Genomic DNA, 23,562 nt, shown 5'->3' on the forward strand with positions numbered 1-23,562 from the left:
TGCAGGTATTGTGTCAACTAATTAAGAAATTACAAAATTTCGTTTATTCAATTCGTTACAGAGATGGATGTGGATTAATTTTCAAAACAGAATATTATAGTTTTGTTTTTTATTTTGTTCAGGTTAATTGTGCACCATCTCATTGTCGTGTTTCAAGAATTTGTTTATTTTAGCTGTGGATACAATTGACGCTCTCTCTAATTCGATTTTTAAGGGGGGTTTGGATTTACATTGAATAAGAGAGCATATCAAATAGTAGATCATCGTATATGAGAGTTTCTTGATGGCGGGGACTTTCAATATTATCGAATAAGAGAGCCTGTCGAATAGTAGAGCGTCGTTTACGACACGGTGACCTTTTTAAGTTCAGTTGACGCTCTCTAGTCTTTCGATTTTAAGGGGAATTGGATTTTCATCGAATGAAAATGATCCCTTATATCGAATGGAAGAGAGTCCCAATATTTTCGAATAATGGAGTATATCGAATAGTAGAGCGTCGGATTAGAGAGCGTCAACTGTAGTCTGTTTGTTTGTTGGGTGCTTTTGTTCTACACGTTGTTTTATAAGAACTACAAATTTTTTGAAGCCTTCGGATGTTCTTTACTTTTTGGATTTTAAAATTAAAAATGTTCTTAGAATGTTCTTAATTTCACCATTTTGTCACCATTTTTACCTATTTTCCTAAGAAATTGGCTGTTTTAGAGTACACGAAACCTTGAAATGTTCTTAACTTGTTCTTAACATTTCGGCCATATGGAAGCCTTATGTTCTTATATAGTTTGTTCTTGTAAAAAAACGTGTAGTTTACCATGTTCATCAAATCTTTCGAATACAGTACTCGATGCACGCATTTTTATAAGAACAAATGATACAAAACTTCGATGGCTAATTATATTAAGAACAAGTTAAGAATGTTTAAAGGCTTTGTGGAATATGAAAGACCAAGACACATTGTTCTTAAGATATTGCACGAAAATACTCAAAATTGTGAGAATTAGAACATCTTAAGAACATTTTTTAGGCTTAAAACTTAAAATTTAAGAACTGATGCGAAGGCTTCAAAATTTTTGGATGTTCTTATAAAAAATGTGTATTTCACACGGGGATAGCGGTTGGACTTTTACTTTTTGTTTTCGTTTGGAAGTTTAAAATCTCGTTCGTCTTTGTTTTGAATACAGCGTGTCTGGAAAAAGAGGAATAGTTATTTATATTATAAGGTTTTTAGATTTTATCAAAATATTCAAAATTTCTTTGTTTCAAAAGGTTTTGACTATTTTTTCATGAACAAAGAATACAGGTACCGTGCGTTTCATAATTTCAGTACTAGTGACTGTAAATTTTAAGAATTTTTTTTTCTATATTATTCCATATGTTCCGGACACATTTAAAAAATATCTTCGATCGATTTTATTCTCGTGGGTCTATCCATGACCAAAGTCTAATATCTTTCCAACAATTTATGACAGACATAGACGAACAGAAAAAAATGAAACATCAGATATAAGTAAGGTCTCAAGGGCTTTTGAAATAAATAAGGCCCTGTCTATCATAACTGGCAATCTTAGTTCTATCATTGCAATTCAAGCAACTTTGCCAGAGAGTCTGTCTAATATCTTTTCAACGCTTGTTGATGAATAGAAAAAATGAACAAATAGATAGCTGATACTGCAATTAAAGCAGCTTTGCCAGAGAAAGTAATGTTGGACAAAATGGCAGCCGCGTCTCCTGATCTAAACGACCGGCGACGAAGTTCTAATGTCGAACTTTTTATCAAAGCTGTTTTTTTGTTGAGTAAAAATTACATGCCAGATACTGGCAGTTCTGGCATAATTAGTTTGGTGTATGATGATGATGCAAGTGATGGTATAAAAACTATAGAGGAAACATTAGATCCAGATGCTGAAGCGTTCCCTGGCGTCGAAGGAAATGGCGATCCGAATCTTGGTAGGTGCCCAGCTAGCACACAACGTTATTTCAACGTTTATCTAACGTTATATGGACGTTGTGGACGTTAGATAAACGTTGAACAAACGTTGTATGTCGACTGGGTGGCTTAAAATAAAGATCTTAGTTAAAGGTAGAGCATTCGACTTAGTCTGAATTGCAGACCTCTACAAAACCCCAGGTAGTTCTATAAGCACGAATCCGTTAGTGGATGCAAGCAGCCCAGTAACGTGGACAGGAAGGGCACAAAATCTGCTCTCCTACACAATTTTTGCGCCCCCTTGGCTACGCTACTGCAGCCTACGTTCGGCTACGATGCGCGAGGTTGGGTTTCAATCTCTGGTCGGGTCATACCATAATAAGTTTGGTTTATGATAATTCTAATGATTCTGTAAGAACTATAGAGGAAACACTGGACTAAGATGAAGGGGTCGTTGAAGAAAATGTTTTCCCGAATCTTGGTAGGTGTAATTTAGACAAATGAATGAAATTGACAATTATTGGCATTTTTTCACATAAAAGGGCAATTTTTATTTGATAATTCACAATTTCGTAACCTTATACCACATATGTTTTGAATGACATACACGTCGAAAAGTTTAGCAGCTTTTTTTTTAATATTTAAAGACGTTGTTCTAACAGGACTAAAAAACTTAGGATCCGAGAGGGAATCGTGTCGTTAATCTTAACTTTACGATCGATAAACAGCAAGGGTGTAAGATTGGGCCATTTTATCTTTATATCCATACATGGGTTGTGGACAAACATTTCAAGCGGAAAATTCAAGAATATTTTCTAGGGGGGGGTTCTGAGGAAAGATTTTTTTCGTCATTCCTGGGAGTAAAAGGTAGTCTAGAAAAATTTTAGGGGGTAAAAGACTAAAGTTTCAGTTCGTCTACACTTACTTTAAGCTATAAATCGTACAAAGTACTCTAAGGTCCCGAATAATAGGGGGGTCCGAAATTTTTGCAAAATATAATAAACGGGAGGGTCTGAATAAACGCGGGGGGGGGCTGGAAATCATCATTTGACACGTATTTGACCTGGTTTGCAGTACTCTAAGGTCGTTCGAAATAGATTTTAAGCCTGATTTACACTTCACCTCAAAAACAAAAAAAATGGAAAATAAATAAACGGGGGGGGGGATCCGAAAATTTTCGAAAATTAATAAGCGGGTGGGGACGTCTATTCGGAACCTTAGAGTAATTTTGTACAATGGATATAGAAAGGAGAAGCGCTTCTTTTATGCTGACAAAGCAAAGTTAACATAAGCATTTCCCGAAATTTGTGATCGTGCTTTGCTTGAGGGGAAGAAGTTTGTTCTTTATTTTGTTTAAAATGGGGTGTAAACAAATGGTAGGAGATACGTTAACCTTTTTTTACTGATGACGAACGATCTCGTATGCGCACTCTGTTCCAAGTGTACCGCGGACAAATAAAATAAGCGGTCGTTAAAGGGTTAAATGATCCTTTAGCCTCCTATCACTCACTCCTGACTTTTTCTCCAACAAATTATCTGGCACCCAGATGCAGAAATTTTCATCCGACATGCTCTGAAGGTCGGGAAATTTTTCAATATCTGGAAGGTTCACATTACGGAATTTTGCTAGACCGCTTCAATTATTCTGCAGCAGGAGGTCTGGTAACCCAGATCTCGTTTTCGGGGATTGGCGGGTCCAACCGAAATATTTCTATGTTTACGCCCAAGGGTACTTGAACCCGACTGGGGATGCGGCACATCAAAGGCCGACTATCATTCATCTCCGATGGGAAATTGACCCGCTCCTTTATAACTTTAGCGTGGGTGGCCGCCAATCCGCCATCGGAATATCAGATAACCCAACAAAGTAAGCCATCAGTACAATCTTTCAGCAGTCTTTCATATTTTCCTTTTTTTTCTTTAGAAACGAACATGGAGTCAGACGGAGTGCTGGAGAAATTAATCGATGAAGCCATCAATGAAAAAGCTGACTCGACAACTGAAAAGAAAAGCCCTACTGAGATAAGGTAAATTATCATCTTTAAAGTCTTTTCCTTTTTGAACCATTTTGCCGAAATTCCGAAATTTAAGAATGAAATCTCCTTATTACCAAGATAAGTCTATTCCTCCGATACCGAAACCATTTTAGGATTGAACTACGGAAGTAAAAACGATTGGCTTCCAATAGCCTCCAGACTCCTGGATGGGGAAAGAAGCTACTTATTTTCCATCCAGAACTCCCACGCGTGGTTTTTACAGAAACGCTGGATTGAAAGTAAAATCTATCGCTAGATTTCAAAAAATGCAGAGTAACCGCTAGATACATGTCGTCGTCATGATTGCAGCGCATTCTAGGCGCATTCTGGATAGGAAACAAGTGGCTTCACTTTTTCTTGCCTGGGAAAGGTTAGAGATTCTACTCTAGCCCTTCGGCCTTTAAACTCAATTGTTTAAAATGGCTGATTTCCGCAATACGGAAATCTCGTACTTGCTAGACTGGAGACTTTTGTAATTCGTCTAACACAGTGATTTACAATCAGTGCCATAACATATTGGCACTTTTGGCTAATTTACGATTTTTCGAAAATTGAAGTTCGAGCGAGAATGTCAATTTCGGGCCTTCAACTTGATTTCATCGATTATTTCGATCTGGGAGCGATTTATTGGTTTCTAGGCTATATTTCAAGCCCTACTGGACCATTTTTGAACTTTTGGATCCTCAGATCCTAAGGTCTAAGACTTAAGTCCAGCGTTAAAACTCAGAGTTAAAACTCTACTCTTCGAACCTACTTTAGAGCACTTACAAATCGATTGTGGTTTCAAAACTTCCCGGTGGATTTCCCTTTTGTGCCAAGTATTTTTTCACCGATTGTAGGTGTTATATAATACGACAATTGTTACAGTTTCTATAAGCACTTTGTACCTTCCATTATTTCTTGCTCGTTTTCTACTAAGTATGTCTGAATTAGTCGTCTAGCAGGCTAGACTACGTACGTATATATTGAGTTTCTCCAACCCCGCTGGGATACCGTCTCAATTTCATCTTTAGTTTAATGAATAAGTAAGGTGTCATTTATTAAGCTTAAACGGTCACTTTTCAATAATTAAGTGTTGATAACCTAAACCCATTGATCGAAAGGAGATTCTTTTTAATTAAACTTTCAATTTAAAAACAATGCGATTCCAACACTTGTTCCTTGGGTGAAAATCTAAGGATGTTGTTTCAATTTTCCAAAACTTTGATTTTTGGTGGCTGGGCACTGCTTTTTTTGTTTTGCTACAATCGGGCCTTTCAATAATTTGAAGAAACTGAAGACGACCCCAGTCAGTTGCGCAATATGCAAAAAATGGAGGATATAATATTTTTCTTAAAGGTCAATGTCTGATTATTAATTTTACTCGTGTGAATATTACCGTTATGTATTTCATCATTACCGTAATTAAAGTATCTACATCATTAATAGTTAGTATTTAAAGCAATTTTCTCCGACAACTAATTAAAAAATTCTCTGTAGAGACGCATAAGCATGCTATCATATCGCAGTTTGCTATTAGATTGCAAATTTTCTTTTCCATATGAAAGTGCGACTAAAAACCTTCAAAATGAAAGTTTTGATCTGTTTAGAATGTCTGGCTGGGAAGGGCGTTGGACTCACCTGACCTCCGGAGTGGATGAGACACTGAGTTATATTGTTGAATTTAAACGATAAATCTAGATTTCGGTCTAATACTATTATGGCTTTACTTAACCCTGTAGTTTTCGGGTAGCAACGACTTGAATTTTATTTCTAATTTGATTTATTAACCTTTAGGCCCATATTATGCGATTCTTGGATAATCCCCCGAGACTATTGCCCCGAACAGTTTTTCCCTATAGTTTCTCATCGGGAGATTGTACCCGGAGACAATTGTATCGGGACATTTAACCCCCCCTGGACAATTACCCCTTAGGGTAATCCCCCACCCCCCCCCCCCGCCCCTCCACGAGACGATTGCCCCTGGACAGTTACTTCAGGACGGTCCCCCCCCCTAGGACAATACTCTCCTCCTCTTAACATAGTATCTATGCATTGTAATGATATTCTACTAAGTAATGATGCAATTTAATCTGCTTTATGACGTGGAGATATAAATTTCCTGCCCTTGAATATATATAATGGATTATAAAACTCGGAAGTTAAAAACCCAGATCTGTTGTTGTGTGCTATTCATTAAATCTCATTCCGGGACTTTTCCTTTCATATTTTGTTTACGTATTTCAAAACAATTAGTATAAGATTCTATTGTTAGTGTGGTAGGGTAAGAACGTGCTTTTGGGTTGGAGTACACTAGACCATGAACATATAAACGACTGGACATCTATCTTTGATTGTATAGTTCTATTTATACGGAGACAAGCAATTTAGAAAATTAGAATTATGGAGTGTACTTTCCATTCATGTTTCAATAAATAGGATCTCCTCCGCAGATCACATTTTACAAACTACTCGTCTCAGACGATTTTTCTGTCTCAGTATAAATGGAACTTATATTGAATATTAGCCGGAGTTTTAACAAGTTGATGAAGTATTTTGCCTCTCTTACCTTTCTCATAATGTAATTTGAAGAGTTAAAAAGATTTTAATCATTAAGGTTTTGTCGAAGTTTTCTCGTCGTTAGCAAAGTATTCCCATCATCAAAATGGATGATTGTTTCATTTTATGATTTCAATGTTACGGCAACGAAGCTAGCATGACTTTCTACAAATAAATACAAAGGAAATAGATGCCAAGTCGTTTATATGCTCATAACTAGCCCAGCTGGCACACAACGTTGTGTTAACGTTCAAATAACGTTATTTGGACGTTATGAATGTCACATGGACGTTGTTTTGAAGTTGTGTGCCGTCTGGGTAGACTGGACTGGATAAGGTGTGGACCAAGACAGCCCGTAACGTTGTTGTTTCCCGCCCGCAGTTTTTACACAAACACCGGATTGAAACTAAAATGTATCGCTAGATTTCAAAAAATGTAGTCCTCAAAAACAAAGCGCGTTTTGGATGGGAAATAAGTGGCTTCAATTTCTCTTGCCTGAGAAAGGTTACAGTTTCGCCTTTAGCCCTTCGGGCTTGAAACTCAATGGTTTCAACATTCATTCATTCTTCGTAGGGATCTCAGCCGGTGCACAACGTTGAACAACGTTAATCTAACGTTATATGGACGTTGTGAACATTAGATTAACGTTGAAACAATGTTGTGTGCTAGCTAGGATGTGGCGAATGTGATGATCTGACCTGGTTATCCACCTATAACATTCAAATCTTTGTTTCGTTTTGCTTTGAAATAAATCGAAGCACCAACCTAGGTAGACCCTTTTACAGATCCATGACTATCAGAGTGTAAACGTGTCATATAACATTTAAATCATTGTCATTTACCACATTCAATGTCCAGCATATCTCCTCATACACTTGTATCAGAGTGATGGTACCCTATTCTCCTCACATGGTATGGGTTGACCCGGGCCAAGGTACACTCACTTGACAAGTGAATCGCAGCACCGAGTGCGAATCGAACCCTGACCTCCAGCACGGAAGTCAAGAACGACGACCACTACACTACACTACACTGCACCTTCCAGAATACCAGGATTTCTCTCCGCTAAATTTGTAGATTTATATTTATTGTTTGTCTATTGTAAGATTGTTTATTTGTGGGTTGTTACTTTTTGGTTCTTTATTTTTATTTTGTTATTGTTGTTGGTTTTAAGGTTTGTCGCTGTTTTGTTTTGTTGGTTTTCAACTTTTGTCCTTGTTGCGTAAAGTGGGTGAAAATGATTTCTCGCGCAGTTTGAATGTTTTTTATTTTTAGTTTGACACGCGTTTTCTGAATTTTAATTAGCTTTTTCAGATATAAAAAGTGGCCAAATCGGGAAGTTATGTCCTTTTCAGGCAGCACTACCTTCCCTTTCCATTCAGTCAAAAATTTATTCCTCTTTGTTTATCACGGGAATTAACTACATGTGGTTTAAAAGAACGACAAATTACGCATGCGTGTTATCAATGCAGGAATTGTCAGTCGAACTCACTGATAGTGCTCTGTTGCCATACGGATCGTTATCTGTTAGAAAATTGAAATACGAATGTACAAATTAAAAAAAATTATTTTATGAAGCTTTTTCCAGTAAAGGAAGATGAGACTTTAATTTTCTCAGTATGTCGCAAAGTTACTAGTAATTACACGTTATCATTAATTAATACTCATTAGAGTTAAATGCATTGACGTACATTGCTGATTTGGCATTGATTTATGTCTCGATTACTTTGTTTTTTTTTACTCTGAAGTTTTTCATTCTTCGATTTGGCTTACCGAGGCAAGAGAATAGTTTTTTTCTTATTTTTTATTTTTTTATTTTAGTTTTAGATTCAGATTCAGTTTTGCTTTGTAAAAACATCAATGTTGTAAGTTTTGTATCTACTAAAGCCAGCAATTTTGTCTCCTAGCCAAGCTGATAGATTATGTCATAGCCCCCCCTCTTTTTTTAAGGGGGAAGACACCTTCCAACAAAATGAAGAAGGGGGGGGTCAGAAAAGAGGAGGGCTTACATATATATTGTACATTATTTTCAAGCAGTGTTATGAAATTTTGTCTTCGTGAAAGGAAGTTTTCTGTTAGAGTAGTCTGTGTCAAAACGAAGAAAGAAGTTTATTATTTCGCTTTCTCTTTCTAAAGATATGTCAAATATATTTGTTAGCTATTTCTGCCCAAAATCCTCGGGGATAGGCATTTTTTAAAGGTTAGGGGCATTTAAGAAGGGGAGATCAGACTCAGTTGAACGTTGTTGTTATGTTCGAGGATTTTATAGGGAGTTTATGTATTTGCACTTTTGAGGATGGTAAAGTGACTGAATCGATTCGAAAAATCCTGCAGTTCTGCCCCGCAAAATCGAGGACGGTAAAAGTGCTGATTTACCGTCGTCCTCAGTTGATTAGAATCTGGTCAAATAATTAGTACCTTACCGTCCCCGTCGCTTACACCATGAACATATAAACGACTGGACATCCATCTATTTTGTCTTTTTGAAGATAACAATGCTAGCTTCGTTGCCGCCTCGCTAAAAGTATAAAATGAAACAATAGATTTTGATGATATACCACTTGGGAATACCTTGCTAACAACGTCAAAACTTCGACAAAAGTCTCTGTTGTTCTACTCTTCTCAAATCTTTTATCTATATCATAACAAAGATAACAGAGGCAAAATCATCGTCAGCTTGTCAAAACTCCGACTAATATTTCTAAATTTTGACTTAAAAGTGTCTAATAATTTTAGAGAGTGTCACATTCTATTTTCGATATTATTATTACACAGGCTCTCAACTTTGGGAAGCTATTTTTTTCAAGTCAAAAAAAAATTTTTCGAGTGACAAAAGGGATTCAAAAGTATACACGCAGTTGAAATTCTGCATTTCAGAGTTGAAAATGATGATAAAATATATTGCAAACTTGTAAAAAATAATTTTTTTGTGCATTAGGAGTAATGTTCAAGCTCTATCAATCTTTGTAACTAAATAATTCAAAAAAATAAAATTATGACGGAATATTGTCGGATTTTTCATACCAATTTTGAAATACAGGCGGCAACGAAGCTCGCTTCAAAGAGACAATAAAAGATAGATGTCCAGTCGTTTATATGTTCATGCTTACACACATACAGAAACTCTTGTTTCAGATTTGGAGGATGATTCATTGATAGATCTTGTTGTAAGGAAGGCTCTTCTATTCTATACATAAGGGATTAGCCAGGGACAGATTTTGAGGTTTCATCTTCTTATTTTAAGGGAATATAATGTTTTCACCAATCGATTCATGATTTGTGAAGAGTGGTTTTAAATAGTGCCAAAAGAGGATGTTTTTTTTTACAGTGAATCTAGAACCTTAGTAATGTCAATAAGTGACACACGTTTTGTTTATGAGAACAAACTATATAAGAACATAAGGCTTCGTGGGCCGAAATGTTAAGAACAAGTTAAGAACATTTTAAGGCTTTGGGGATTCTAAAACACCCAATTTCATAAGAAAATGGATAACGTTGCTCAGAAAATGGTGAAAATAAGAACATGATAAGAACATTTTTAGGCTTAAAACTCAAAAATAAGAACATCTGACGAAGGCTTCAAAAATTTTGTATGTTCTTATAAAAGAATGTGCAATGGTTTGACTGATTTTATTATGAGAAATTCAAAAAAAAAAAATTGAATGAATTTGAGTATTATCTACTTTGAAATCATGATTTGACCTAGGAAGGCATTTTTATTTTATTACTATACTTATTCTGCTTCCGAGTATTCAAAAATTTGAATCCCATAGATTAGTCATCAAAATTGTTTTCTGGTGTATTGTTACTGATAGAAAGGTTAGTGTGTTTGACATTCAAGAAATTGCTTTTACGATTTGTTCAAGTCCCTATATAAATAAATCAGGGCAAAGATTTCAAGGGAATGGACGCGTGTTCGTGGGTTATCAAAGCTTCTCATACTCTGTCTTTTAGCGACCGTAGTGCAGTGGTAGATCATCCGTCTACGGTTTGCAAGGTTGTGGGTTCAACCCCCAGCCGGGTCATATCAAAGATTGCCAATATGGTACTTGATGCCTCTCTGCTTAATGCTTAGCAATTAAGAGAAGGATCAAGGGTAAGTGGAGCAATTCAGGGAAAAAGGGTGGCCTCGTCCCCTACCTTCAGGTAGATAGCCATCGAAAGAGGAGTCTTTGGGTCGCCTCCGATTGCGGCCGCAGACTTACTTACTTACTCCTTCTTCCTTAATCCATGGATTTATTATAGAGACTCTGGATAAACATCGAATGAAACGGTGGAGAGCGAAGTATTGTCTTTCTATTGTTTCAGAAAACAATTGATGTTCTAGCTTTGTCCGCAAAGGACAACTGTCATGGCGGCTCGAAGATGTCCGATTTAAAAAAACGTTTATCAGTCTTATGTTTAAAAGATTCTCTAGCTCTTTCTTTTTGTACATTTGCAGAAAAAAAGTTTGAAAGTAAGGCTAGCATACCAAGCTGGATACATTTGTGAAATCTAATGTGAGAAAATCATCATTAGACAAGAAATTCAGACAAAATGCTTATAATGTAACAAAATTTTCAATTGGAAATATCTTTCCAAGACTGTCCCCAGAAGAGCTGAAATTAACATAAATAAGACTTGAGTCTCTTGGCTCCACTGTGGTATGAAAATCCTTTGGAGGCACGTGGTGGCAAGGTGGTTTTTTTTGAGGTTGAAGTCTTTTACATCTTTCTCACAGCTTGAAACGTCATAACGACTTATAATTATCAATTAAGTGGAAGAATCTGACTCTCAAAGGACAGTTTTAAGTCTCTTTTGGGAATTGGATGAGTGATTTTCGATAAGAAATGTAATAAAAATGCTTCGAAAAATCATTTAATGAGGGAAGGAGAGTGAACAATAATATCATTACTGCGGACATAGCCAGTACACAAGAAATTGCCAAAATTCAGCTCATTGTTTTTCCAGTGTCTATAATAATTCCATGCTTAATAATACTAACGATAAGCACTTTACAATCTTACTTGTGTTTTACCTTTTAGGTATTAAAAAGCTTTAAAACCAACTGTGATTAAATTAATTTGTGGTACTCTCGCAGTACTGAAGTTAATTAAGATCATTTTCTTTCGGTATGCTTCTTTGTCGGTTTTCATTTTCCGGTGTTGATACCCAGTTGAAAATGATTTTTCTTATTTTATTACCCTGAACGATGAATTATCTTTTCTATGTCAATAAATTGATATGCACTCACCGTTAAGTTTGAATGATTTGAGATTACGACGGAAAAGATTTAATGTCAGAACAGAAAGTTTGGGATTGTGTAGTTTGTTAGCAAACTGAATTTAATCTGTCACTACTCATTTTTCTTTTAGCAATAAGAACAGGTTAAGAACAAATTAAAATTCAAAGTGCTAAAAACTGTACTATGAACAGATAAAATTCTAAAGTTGTGATGAGTAGTGAGCCACAGGCGTAGCGAGATACCCTGCAAAATTTATGGATGAGAGCGGTTTTTACGACACTGTAATTATTGTCTTTGTTTTATCAAAAGATAATGAATATGTCATAAACGTCTGCACTCCCTCATAAATTTTGCAGGGTATCTCGCTTCTCCTGTGGCTCACTACTCATCCCAACTTTAGAATTTTATCTGTTCATCGTACAGTTTTTAGCATATTGAATTTTAATTTGTTCTTATCCTGTTCTTATTGCTAAAAGAAAAATGATGTTTATATTCTTGGCATGTTTTTCTAAGCACATAGTTTAATTCGATCTCGAACAAAGACGAATCTTTTATTTTGTTCGAATTACAGAGATTCGAATCATAGAATGAATTTCATGAAATTTTTTACTGGGCAAGGACTCAGAATAATGGTTCTCAAATCATGGATCGATTAAAATAAAAGAAGTTCAAGTCCTCTATAATAAAAATTTTTCTATGAGGATATAATATCGAACTTTCAGAATGGTTAAAATTACTTTGTAACGTTTGCTCGGGAAATGTCCAACAGCTCATAGGATATTCAATAACGTTTTCTATGAGGATATAATATCCAACTTTCAGAATGGTTAAAATTACTTTGTAGCGTTTGCTCGGGAAATGTTCAACAGCTCATAGGATATTCAACAACGTTTTCTATGAGGATATAATGTCTAACTTTCAGAATGGTTAAAATTACTTTGTAACGTTTGCTCGGGAAATGTCCAACAGCTCATAGGATATTCAATAACGTTTTCTATGAGGATATAATATCCAACTTTCAGAATGGTTAAAATTACTTTGTAGCGTTTGCTCGGGTAATGTTCAACAGCTCATAGGATATTCAACAACGTTTTCTATGAGGATATAATATCCAACTTTCAGAATGGTTAAAATTACTTTGTAACGTTTGCTCGGGAAATGTCCAACAGCTCATAGGATATTCAATAACGTTTTCTATGAGGATATAATATCCAACTTTCAGAATGGTTAAAATTACTTTGTAGCGTTTGCTCGGGTAATGTTCAACAGCTCATAGGATATTCAATAACGTTTTCTATGAGGATATAATATCCAACTTTCAGAATGGTTAAAATTACTTTGTAGCGTTTGCTCGGGAAATGTTCAACAGCTCATAGGATATTCAACAACGTTTTCTATGAGGATATAATATCCAACTTTCAGAATGGTTGAAATTACTTTCAATAACGTTTTCTATGAGGATATAATATCCAACTTTCAGAATGGTTAAAATTACTTTGTAGCGTTTGCTCGGGTAATGTTCAACAGCTCATAGGATATTCATCAACGTTTTCTATGAGGATATAATATCCAACTTTCAGAATGGTTAAAATTACTTTGTAGCGTTTGCTCGGGAAATGTTCAACAGCTCATAGGATATTCAACAACGTTTTCTATGAGGATATAATATCCAACTTTCAGAATGGTTAAAATTACTTTGTAACGTTTGCTCGGGAAATGTCCAACAGCTCATAGGATATTCAATAACGTTTTCTATGAGGATATAATATCCAACTTTCAGAATGGTTAAAATTACTTTGTAGCGTTTGCTCGGGTAATGTTCAACAGCTCATAGGATATTCAATAACGTTTTCTATGAGGATATAATATCCAACTTTCAGAATGGTTAAAATTACTTTGTAGCGTTTGCTCGGGAAATGTTCAACAGCTCATAGGATATTCAACAACGTTTTCTATGAGGATATAATATCCAACTTTCAGAATGGTTGAAATTACTTTCAATAACGTTTTCTATGAGGATATAATATCCAACTTTCAGAATGGTTAAAATTACTTTGTAGCGTTTGCTCGGGTAATGTTCAACAGCTCATAGGATATTCAACAACGTTTTCTATGAGGATATAATATCCAACTTTCAGAATGGTTAAAATTACTTTGTAACATTTGCTCGGGAAATGTCCAACAGCTCAGAGGATATTCAATAACGTTTTCTATGAGGATATAATATCCAACTTTCAGAATGGTTAAAATTACTTTGTAGCGTTTGCTCGGGTAATGTTCAACAGCTCATAGGATATTCAACAACGTTTTCTATGAGGATATAATATCCAACTTTCAGAATGGTTAAAATTACTTTGTAACGTTTGCTCGGGAAATGTCCAACAGCTCATATGATATTCAATAACGTTTTCTATGAGGATATAATATCCAACTTTCAGAATGGTTAAAATTACTTTGTAGCGTTTGCTCGGGTAATGTTCAACAGCTCATAGGATATTCAATAACGTTTTCTATGAGGATATAATATCCAACTTTCAGAATGGTTAAAATTACTTTGTAGCGTTTGCTCGGGAAATGTTCAACAGCTCATAGGATATTCAACAACGTTTTCTATGAGGATATAATATCCAACTTTCAGAATGGTTAAAAATTACTTTGTAGCGTTTGCTCGGGAAATGTTCAACAGCTCATAGGATATTCAACAACGTTTTCTATGAGGATATAATATCCAACTTTCAGAATGGTTAAAATTACTTTGTAGCGTTTGCTCGGGTAATGTTCAACAGCTCATAGGATATTCAATAACGTTTTCTATGAGGATATAATATCCAACTTTCAGAATGGTTAAAATTACTTTGTAGCGTTTGCTCGGGTAAGGGAAATGTCCAACAGCTCATAGGATATTCAACAACGTTTTCTATGAGGATATAATGTCTAACTTTCAGAATGGTTAAAATTACTTTGTAACGTTTGCTCGGGAAATGTCCAACAGCTCATAGGATATTCAATAACGTTTTCTATGAGGATATAATATCCAACTTTCAGAATGGTTAAAATTACTTTGTAGCGTTTGCTCGGGTATGTGTTCAATAGCTCATAGGATATTCAACAACGTTTTCTATGAGGATATAATATCCAACTTTCAGAATGGTTAAAATTACTTTGTAACGTTTGCTCGGGAAATGTCCAACAGCTCATAGGATATTCAACTAACGTTTTCTATGAGGATATAATATCCAACTTTCAGAATGGTTAAAATTACTTTGTAGCGTTTGCTCGGGTAATGTTCAACAGCTCATAGGATATTCAATAACGTTTTCTATGAGGATATAATATCCAACTTTCAGAATGGTTAAAATTACTTTGTAGCGTTTGCTCGGGAAATGTTCAACAGCTCATAGGATATTCAACAACGTTTTCTATGAGGATATAATATCCAACTTTCAGAATGGTTGAAATTACTTTCAATAACGTTTTCTATGAGGATATAATATCCAACTTTCAGAATGGTTTTACTTTGTAGCGTTTGCTCGGGTAATGTTCAACAGCTCATAGGATATTCAATAACGTTTTCTATGAGGATATAATATCCAACTTTCAGAATGTTTACATTGTAACGTTTGCTCGGGAAATGTTCATTTTCAGCTTTGAAAAGTTTTATGCAAGTTTTATAGGTTTTGATACAACTTTTGGCTTTTTTTGCTTTAGTTTGGGTTATAGTTGTTCGAAACTCAGCAGCCTTTTTTGAGTTAGTTTTTTAGTCAGAGTTAGGATAACTTGTATAGTAAAAGGTTAGTCTAGTACTTAAAAACAGGATTCGAAATAACCACATATAGATGACTCTAATTTGATTTTCAAGGGACGAGTTTAGAGTAAGGTTATAGATTGTATACCACTTTTCAGCTGAGGGACCGAAGTTTTAGGATTTCAGGGTGTGAGCTTTATTTGAACCTTGGATGCAGTTTTACAATACTGGCTAAGCAAAACTTTTTTTTTGATTGGGGTGTTTTTTGTTTGTTTGTTTTATAAGTGGTAGTAGCAATATAATACAGAAACTCTGAAATATAGAGATTTGAATGTGAGTTGATTGTAACACATTACATTGTTTCATATAGTCCGTATAAGAAACCCCGGTATGGAAGCTTTTTGTTTCTTTCTATTGTGAACTTGAACTTACGTTGAGAAATTATCTTGTTTTGCTCACTTTTTGGTCATGTGATAAACTTTTGAAGCAATCCTGAGAGGAGTATTTGGTAACGTAATCAAAAACTTAGCAAATCGATTTTTATAATCGTTATTAACAAAGGAAAAAGTTGACAAAAAGTTACAACAATTGGCTTCCAGACCAGGGTTTTTTATACAGGCTCTGATTGTTTCGACTTCTTTTTTTTTGTCATGTGATTGGATTCTCATCAAATTTTATTTTTATGGACACCGAGATGAGACTTGATTTTTAGAGAGAATAATTGAAACTTTAAAAAAGAACTTTCCGTACCGTTTGGATCACTGTTTAATTGATATGGATGTCCTTTAAAGTCAGTCTTTAATTATTTGTTTATCAAAGGAAAAAATAGCAGTCCTTTAACCCTCCCACATTGTCTTCATGTGGTTACTTCAAAGACCAGCTACAGGCTATTTATAGGCATCTTGCGTTAGCCTTTGTTCTCAATTATTTGCACGTTAGGAGTAGTTCTAACTAAAGAATAGAAGAGATGACGTTTTTAATTAGTATGTCGTTTCTTCGTGGCACGGCTGATTAAATAATGAAACTTTTAGGGGGTATTGACTATTTGTATCATGATACAGTTTTCAGCAGATGCTGTCATTTGCATTGGAAGATTAAGACCATGTTCAGGCATTACGATTCCGTGTCGCTCTGGTTTGATTTTCGTTACGGATCGAGAGTGTTGATATTAGTTTCGAAACGTTTCGGAGCAAGAAAATGGAGCAGTTCCGTTCCGATGAAAATAGTGGAGTGAAACCGTTTCGATCTGTTTTGCTGTATAACGTCTTCTCTTTTGACGTTTCGAATTTTGACGTTAACACTTGTTTCGGAACCGTTTCGTTTCGGAACAAAGCGGAACGGTGACGTCTGAACATGATCTAAATCTAGTTATCAAACCAGTGTCGAAGAGTAGCTTTTTTGAGACGCCGACTGAATCTTGGGGGCCCATATGAGCTGGTATCTATGATATGCACCATTGAAAGGACTTCTGATTTTACATCATAGACCTTAAAGTAACAGCTGATTGGTTGTAAGTGACGTAAAATCGGTCAATACGTCACTTGCAACCAATCAGCTGTTGGGTCCGTGAAAGACATTGCAATGATGCAAATCATGAAAAGAACGGGGCTAGTCTTATTTTGGTTTCTAATGTTGTCGACAACTGATATGATAAATTATTTATTTAAGATGGGCATTTTATTTTGCAAATTTGTTATTTTAGTAGCGCTGCAGCAATAACTTAAGTTAAACAATAAAAATTGATCTTTGAAATAGTATAGCATTTTTATTGTCAATTAGTTTTGTCTGTCTTTGGCTTCGTATATACTGCTTGCTACACGTGTTTCAACTCATTTGGTTGATTTGGTGATCAGGCTTTTAGTCCTTTTAAATCTTATAGACTATTGACCGAGATTGGATGTCTTGTGGCTACCTTATTGGCCCTTTTTACGCCGGCCCTTGTTGGCGTTATTTTTAGGCTCGCGGCGTAATAAGGGCCGGTGTTAAAAGGGGCCGGCGTTAAATTAAGGCCAGCGTGAAAAGGGTCGGCGTAAAAAGGGCCGATAAGGTATTCGATTTTCTTTGAAATTAGGGAAAGATTCGAATTACAGAGACTAATTCGAACAACCTTCCAGCTAAGAGGACCAATACACGGTTTTTTATAAGAGCAAACTATATAAGAACATAAGGCTTCGATGGTCAAAATGCTAAGAACAAGTTAAGAACTTTTTTGGCTTTGTTGACTCAAAAACACTCGTTTTCTTAGGAAAATGGGTAAAAATGCTTAAAAAATGGTGAAAATGAGAACATTTTAAGAACATCCCAAGGCTTCTAAAATTTTGGATGTTCTTATTAAAAAAACGTTTATGTTGATTCGAATTAGAGACAGATTCGAATTATAGAGGTTTGAGACAGAGGGGAGATACTGTACACAAGACCTCGCTCAAGTATTGCAATAACTGATTAAAATATGTTCCTTTTCAGCTTTTCATGATAATAAGTAATAAAATTCAAAGAAAAAGTAATACATATAATTTTCTATGGTTGACACCTACTGGAGACGTTTTGTTTAAACAAGGGCATCAGAGGGAACGTGGTGAAATTAAAAAAATGCAGAGTATCGTCTTTGAACTGTTCCAAGAGAATTTTCTTCCAGATCCTTGGTAATAAGATTACCAAAAATTTCCTTTGCATTTTTTTCCGTTTTAGGCCAATATAATTCCCCAATATAACTTGAATTTCAGCTTCACTATGTTTCACTATTTTTTTAAGTTGGAAAGTCAATGCTACTTTATTTCGGAGCTGTTATGCCCTTTAAAAATGTTTTCTGCCAGTCTTGAATTCACTAACTTTTTCACTTTGGATTGATACGGATGTGGAGCAAGAAAGAGGAAAAGAAAAGCATTTTTGTGCTTATATCAGTACAATATAACAATAGGTAGACAATTTCCTGATATGAAATATGTGTCTGATATGAAACGGGAACACTTATGTAGAAATAAAACCTTTAAGAGTATAGTAGGGTAGAGATATCTGTATTAACTTTTCCCAATCATTTGATATTTCTCTAGGTTTGCAGACAAGTATGGATTTTATGATCAAATCGAGAAATCTGACGAGAACGCTTTAGAATCACTTGCTGACCATTTCGAATCACTCAGTGGGGATAAAGAGGTATTTTTGAAAAACAAACTTCAAACAATTCTGATGATCGAATTACATTTTATTTTCTTAAGGCTTTGGGACACGAAAAGTTTTTTTCGCGTTGGTGCAATGCAACATGATCCATTCCACCAACCTGAAACGCTTTCTCCTCGTGTCTCCACTCCATTCTTCTTTTTCTACCAATAATAAAAGTGAAATCTCATTGTTGTCCCTGGGACAATGGAGCAAAATCGATTCGAATCAATTTTGTTCCAATGTCCCAGTGACAAAATTGGTGGGATGGAGCATGCTGCATTGCACCAACGCGGAAAAAAACTTCTCGTGTCCTCAAGCCTTTAGTAAAATACAAAGGTTTTCATGAGACAAATTTACATTTCAATAAAGTATAGATAGAGATATTTCTGTTTCCAAATAATTTCCAAAAATTTCAAGAATATGTGCTAGTTCGCTTGTTAAAATCCCGTTATCCGGCTCGCCGTAACGTTCTCTCTACATTAATTGTCTTCCAGGGTTATCGATTGAGGAATGACCTTGCTGGCTCATAATTTACTTACACTTTTCTTATTCTTTAGCTCGGTTCATTAGAAGTTTCACACGGCGTGAAATGGGAAAATTATTTGGTAGCACAAGGTACCGCACCACTACAGAAAACGGTACGTCATGGCTCGAAATAACGATTTCAATATTGTTCCGATCAGGGTTGCCTTAGTTTGAAAATTATGACTTTTGGATCGAACAAGGATAAATTTCATCGAAATTTGGGTCCAGACAATGTTCGACCGTTCTTTTCAAGTCATGTATGTGTTCCCATCTCTGTAAGTTTCTATATGTAAGTTTAGCCACCCTAGTTTCTTACTAGTTTTTAACCAGTGTCAAAAGCATTCAGAAAGTATCACCAACTTATCATTGACCCTTAAAACCTTTTACATTTTTCAGGAGGAACTCAAAGCACTCGTTCGAAGTGGTATTCCACACGAATTCCGTGCGCGCGTCTGGGGCGATCTCGTCCGCCTGCGTAGTGATCACGAGCGGACGATTGCTGGGCAAGGCTACTATGCTAACTTATTGAAAGAGAAGAAAGGAGCTTACTCCCCGTCTGCCAAACAGATTGAATTGGACTTGTTGAGAACGTTACCGAACAACAAATATTATGATACGCTTGAATCTGAGGGGGTGAGTAATTTAATAGAATTTAGTGCTTATATAATGGAAAACCCATACTTAGAACGCCTCGAGGATATTTAAAAACCTAAATTCGAGATAAAGAAAACTTGAAATGTAGTTTTTTTAGCTGTAGACACTGACGTATTGACTGATGTTCATCACTTACCATACCAATCAGCTGTTGGGTCTGATGGTGCATATCGTGAATCCGCATCACTTCTTTAAAGGAGACGTGGATGGTTTGACTTCACTTTTCAAACTTTTCGTTTCTTTATTTCAGATTTCAAAACTACGACGCATTTTGACAGCGTACAGTTGGCATAACCCTGCTGTTGGATACTGCCAAGGATTAAATCGTTTAGGAGCCATCGCACTGTTGTATTTAGATGAAGAAACAGCTTTCTGGTAAAAGAATTATTATTGTTTTTTAAGACGAAAATTTTCTTATGTGAAACCCTTCAGGTTTTCTGCCTTTCGCAGATCAAAATTACCAGTTTATGTATCGGAGGATATTGAGGGCGACAGTAGGTGAAGTCAACGCAAAACAAAGTCGAAAGTTGATGTACCGCTCTATATCGCCTTTGCTCACCTAAACAGACGACGGTATTTTGTTGTTTTTTACCGTCGTCGTGCAAAGTGGACGGTGGTTTTCATCATCATCATCATCCTTCGACCTAGGTCCGAATGGACCTAGGTCGGAAACAAACAATAACCCTCCCTCCACAGCTCTCGATCAGCCATTGCAGTGCCCAGTTCCTCAATCTCTAGCCCTGTTTCTCGTTTCAAAGTATCAAGAAAAGTGCGCTTTCTCGAGCGCCTAGTGCCCGCAGGACACCAAAGTAAGATCTCAGACACCATTTCGTTTTTCGCTCGGAAACAGTGACCTGAGAAAGAGAGCATCCTGCTAGTCAGGACAGAGGAAATTCTTGGGAGTCCATGATATATCTCTTGAAGGGTTGGGTGGTTGCGCCAATCAAGATTCTGGACTCTTTTCAAAAGATTTGTATAGCAGCCATCAAGGCTCTTCAGCATGGTTTTTGTCATGGTCCAAGTCTCCGAGCCATATAGAAGAATGGGCTCGACAAGACTTCTAAAAGTTTGAAGTTTAAGAGCGTTAGACAAATTAGAGTGCCATATCTTGTTTAACTTATTACAAGCTTTCCAAGCTAGACCTTTCCTAATTTTAAAATCGTTTTCAGAGCTGTTAATAAGAGAGCCAAGATATTTAAAATCCTTCACAAGTTTGATATTGACACCATTCTTGGAAGTTAAAGGGAGAACAATCCCAGAGGAGCTGATAAATTCAGTTTTTCCAGCATTGCAATAAAGACCGACTTGACTGGCCGAAGTTTCAAGTGAGTGAAGAAGACTTTCAAGATTTTGAATACTCTCAGAAACTAAGGCAAGATCGTCAGCAAAGTCAAGATCGGTCAGAAAAAGGCCGCGGTTACGCTTGCGCAGGGGAACTTTAATTTTGATTCCCTTGTCATTAGATAAGTCAACAGAAATTCTTAAAACATAATCTAAAACAATGATAAAAAGAAAGGGAGCTAAGGTGTCACCTTGTAGAACTCCAGCATGAATGTCAAAAATATCAGTGTCTCCGTCAGCTGTAATGACCTTTGCTTTGGTGGACACGTAGAGTGCCCTGATGGCTGAAATGAGTTTCTCTGGAATGCCGTACAATTTAAGAATTTCAAACACTTTTACACGAGATATGGAATCAAAGGCTTTTTTAAAGTCAACAAAGCAAATAAAAGCATCTTTTTTAAGTTTTCGCATTTCTTCCAAAATACGCCTGATGGCTAAAATCTGTGTAAGAGTACTTCTTCCCTTCCGAAAACCATTTTGGTTTTTTCTTAGAAGAGGATCAAGAACTGGAACGATACGTTGTAAAAGAAGTTTGTTGAAGACTTTGGCGGCGATAGGCATAAGAGTGATGCCTCTGTAGTTGGATGCTAAGGTCAAATCACCCTTTTTTGGAACAGGAATGATACCGCCAGTTAACCAAGCAGAAGGGGGAGTTAGAAACTCAAATGTGTGATTACAAAAATTGAGAAGCATTTCCATAAAGACGGGGTCTTTCCAAAGCAGAGTTGGAATATCATCAAGGCCTGAAGATTTATTATTTGAAAAAAGTTTAACGCAATTTGAAAGTTCATCAATTGTAAAAGGAGAAGTTGATATGTCAAGCTCATCAAAAGTTTGAGTTAAAGGGAGAGCATTAGTATTTAAAATAGGTTGGTTTCCAAGTAAAGTTTTAAAGTGGTTGAGCCAGTTTTCTCTTCTTTTATCTGGTGAGCCACCTTTGAGCTGAATAGAAGGGTGGTCTTTTCGACCTGTTAGATCATTGATCGTTTTCCAAGCGGCCGAGTGCTGATGGCTAACATGAAGATTGGAAATTGAGTTTATCTTACCCTGAATAAACATCGATTCGGCGTTAAGGTAGGCATCATCCAGAGCTTTTTGAGCATCAGAGAGGATTTTTGATGTTCTTCTTGTAGGGCGTCGCTGATGTTTTAGTTTGGCCTCTACAAGTGCATTCCGTGCATCAGAAACAAGGTTGTTTTCAAAGAGATGTTTCTTTTTGACTTTTTGTTTCTTTGGTAGAAGAGCAAGACTAACTTCTTTATTAGCTTTAATCAGATTTTGGTAACTTTTCTCAATGTCGTCGTCTGCTTGAGCCAATGTATCAAATCTATTTTTCACTTCAATAGTGTAAGTAGTTCGGAGGTCGTGGTTACAATAAACCTGTTGCCAATCGATGGATTTCATTGGGTCAGGTTTAGACTTTTTAGATGATCTAAGGCTAAGAGAAATGCGACAGGAAACAATTCTGTGGTCAGAACCAACAGAAGAAAAAGAAGAATAGGACTGAGCATTGCGAACACTGTTCCTCCATTTGTTTCTTACAATCACATAATCGGTGGTTTTGGTGACATGTCAATTTTGCTTTAAACCGTCTCCCACGATTTATTTCGAGTACAGAAACTCGCTATTGAAGAAAAAAAACTGTTCTCTTTTAATTTGAAACATGCCTTTAGAATAGTTTTAAGTTATTTTGTTTCTCAAAATTGCCTAAAAATATGCTGTGTCAAAAGTTAAGACGAGGAGACGGAACGAAAGCAGTGTCAAAAGTTAACCTACCATTTGTATTTTACCATTTTCCAACAATTATATTACCTTTTTTTTTTCTCTTCTTTTTAGGTGTCTTGTAGCGATCACTGAACATCTAATGCCAATTGATTATTACAGCAGAACACTGCTCGGTGCTCAAATCGATCAAGTGAGTAAAGTCGTGACTTTCAAGGAAAGGCTACTGAAGTCTCAAGAAATCGAACCTCTATGACTCAAATGTCTCCTTAGTTCGAGCAAGTTTTCTTGTTCTTTCAGTTAACATTGTCTTGTAAACTACTCTCCATAACTCGAAATCTCCATAATTCGAACGGATTTAAATTTCTCTCTTGCGTGTTCGAGATATGGTTACCGCATTGTATACAATTTATTTCATGTCGAAATTTCCTTGACTCGAATGCCCCGTCTGTGTTCGAGTTATGGAGGATCAACTGTATAATATCATACTGTATAATTGAAGATTTTTTTAAAATCTGAATGAAGACTGCCTGAAACGGCACGAACTCCGAGTATCGGAAAATAAATTTGTTTATATTCTTGACTGAGAATCAACTGTATATAATTTATAATCTCGATGCATGTTATCTATCTTTTAGTTTATTACGTTAGGTTACGTTAGGTTAGTTTTTCCATATATTTCTAATTTTATTTT

General features: G+C 35.9%; 1 protein-coding gene across 2 annotated transcripts in view; it reads left to right on the top strand.

The window, feature by feature from the left end:
• LOC136813427 (TBC1 domain family member 2B-like) overlaps window positions 1–23,562 on the top strand; it is a 94,915-nt gene that overhangs the window by 65,844 nt on the left and 5,509 nt on the right. For both annotated transcript variants that reach the window (XM_067069946.1, XM_067069947.1), the window contains 6 exons: window positions 3,849–3,951; window positions 18,518–18,620; window positions 19,184–19,264; window positions 19,548–19,784; window positions 20,056–20,180; window positions 22,983–23,061. In XM_067069946.1, coding sequence (XP_066926047.1) covers window positions 3,849–3,951; window positions 18,518–18,620; window positions 19,184–19,264; window positions 19,548–19,784; window positions 20,056–20,180; window positions 22,983–23,061 — 728 coding nt within the window. The remainder of the gene's footprint in view (window positions 1–3,848; window positions 3,952–18,517; window positions 18,621–19,183; window positions 19,265–19,547; window positions 19,785–20,055; window positions 20,181–22,982; window positions 23,062–23,562) is intronic.

This window comes from Clytia hemisphaerica, unplaced genomic scaffold (genome assembly GCF_902728285.1).
Source record: "Clytia hemisphaerica strain Z4C2 unplaced genomic scaffold, Clytia hemisphaerica genome assembly, whole genome shotgun sequence".
NCBI classification, from domain to species: domain Eukaryota; kingdom Metazoa; phylum Cnidaria; class Hydrozoa; order Leptothecata; family Clytiidae; genus Clytia; species Clytia hemisphaerica.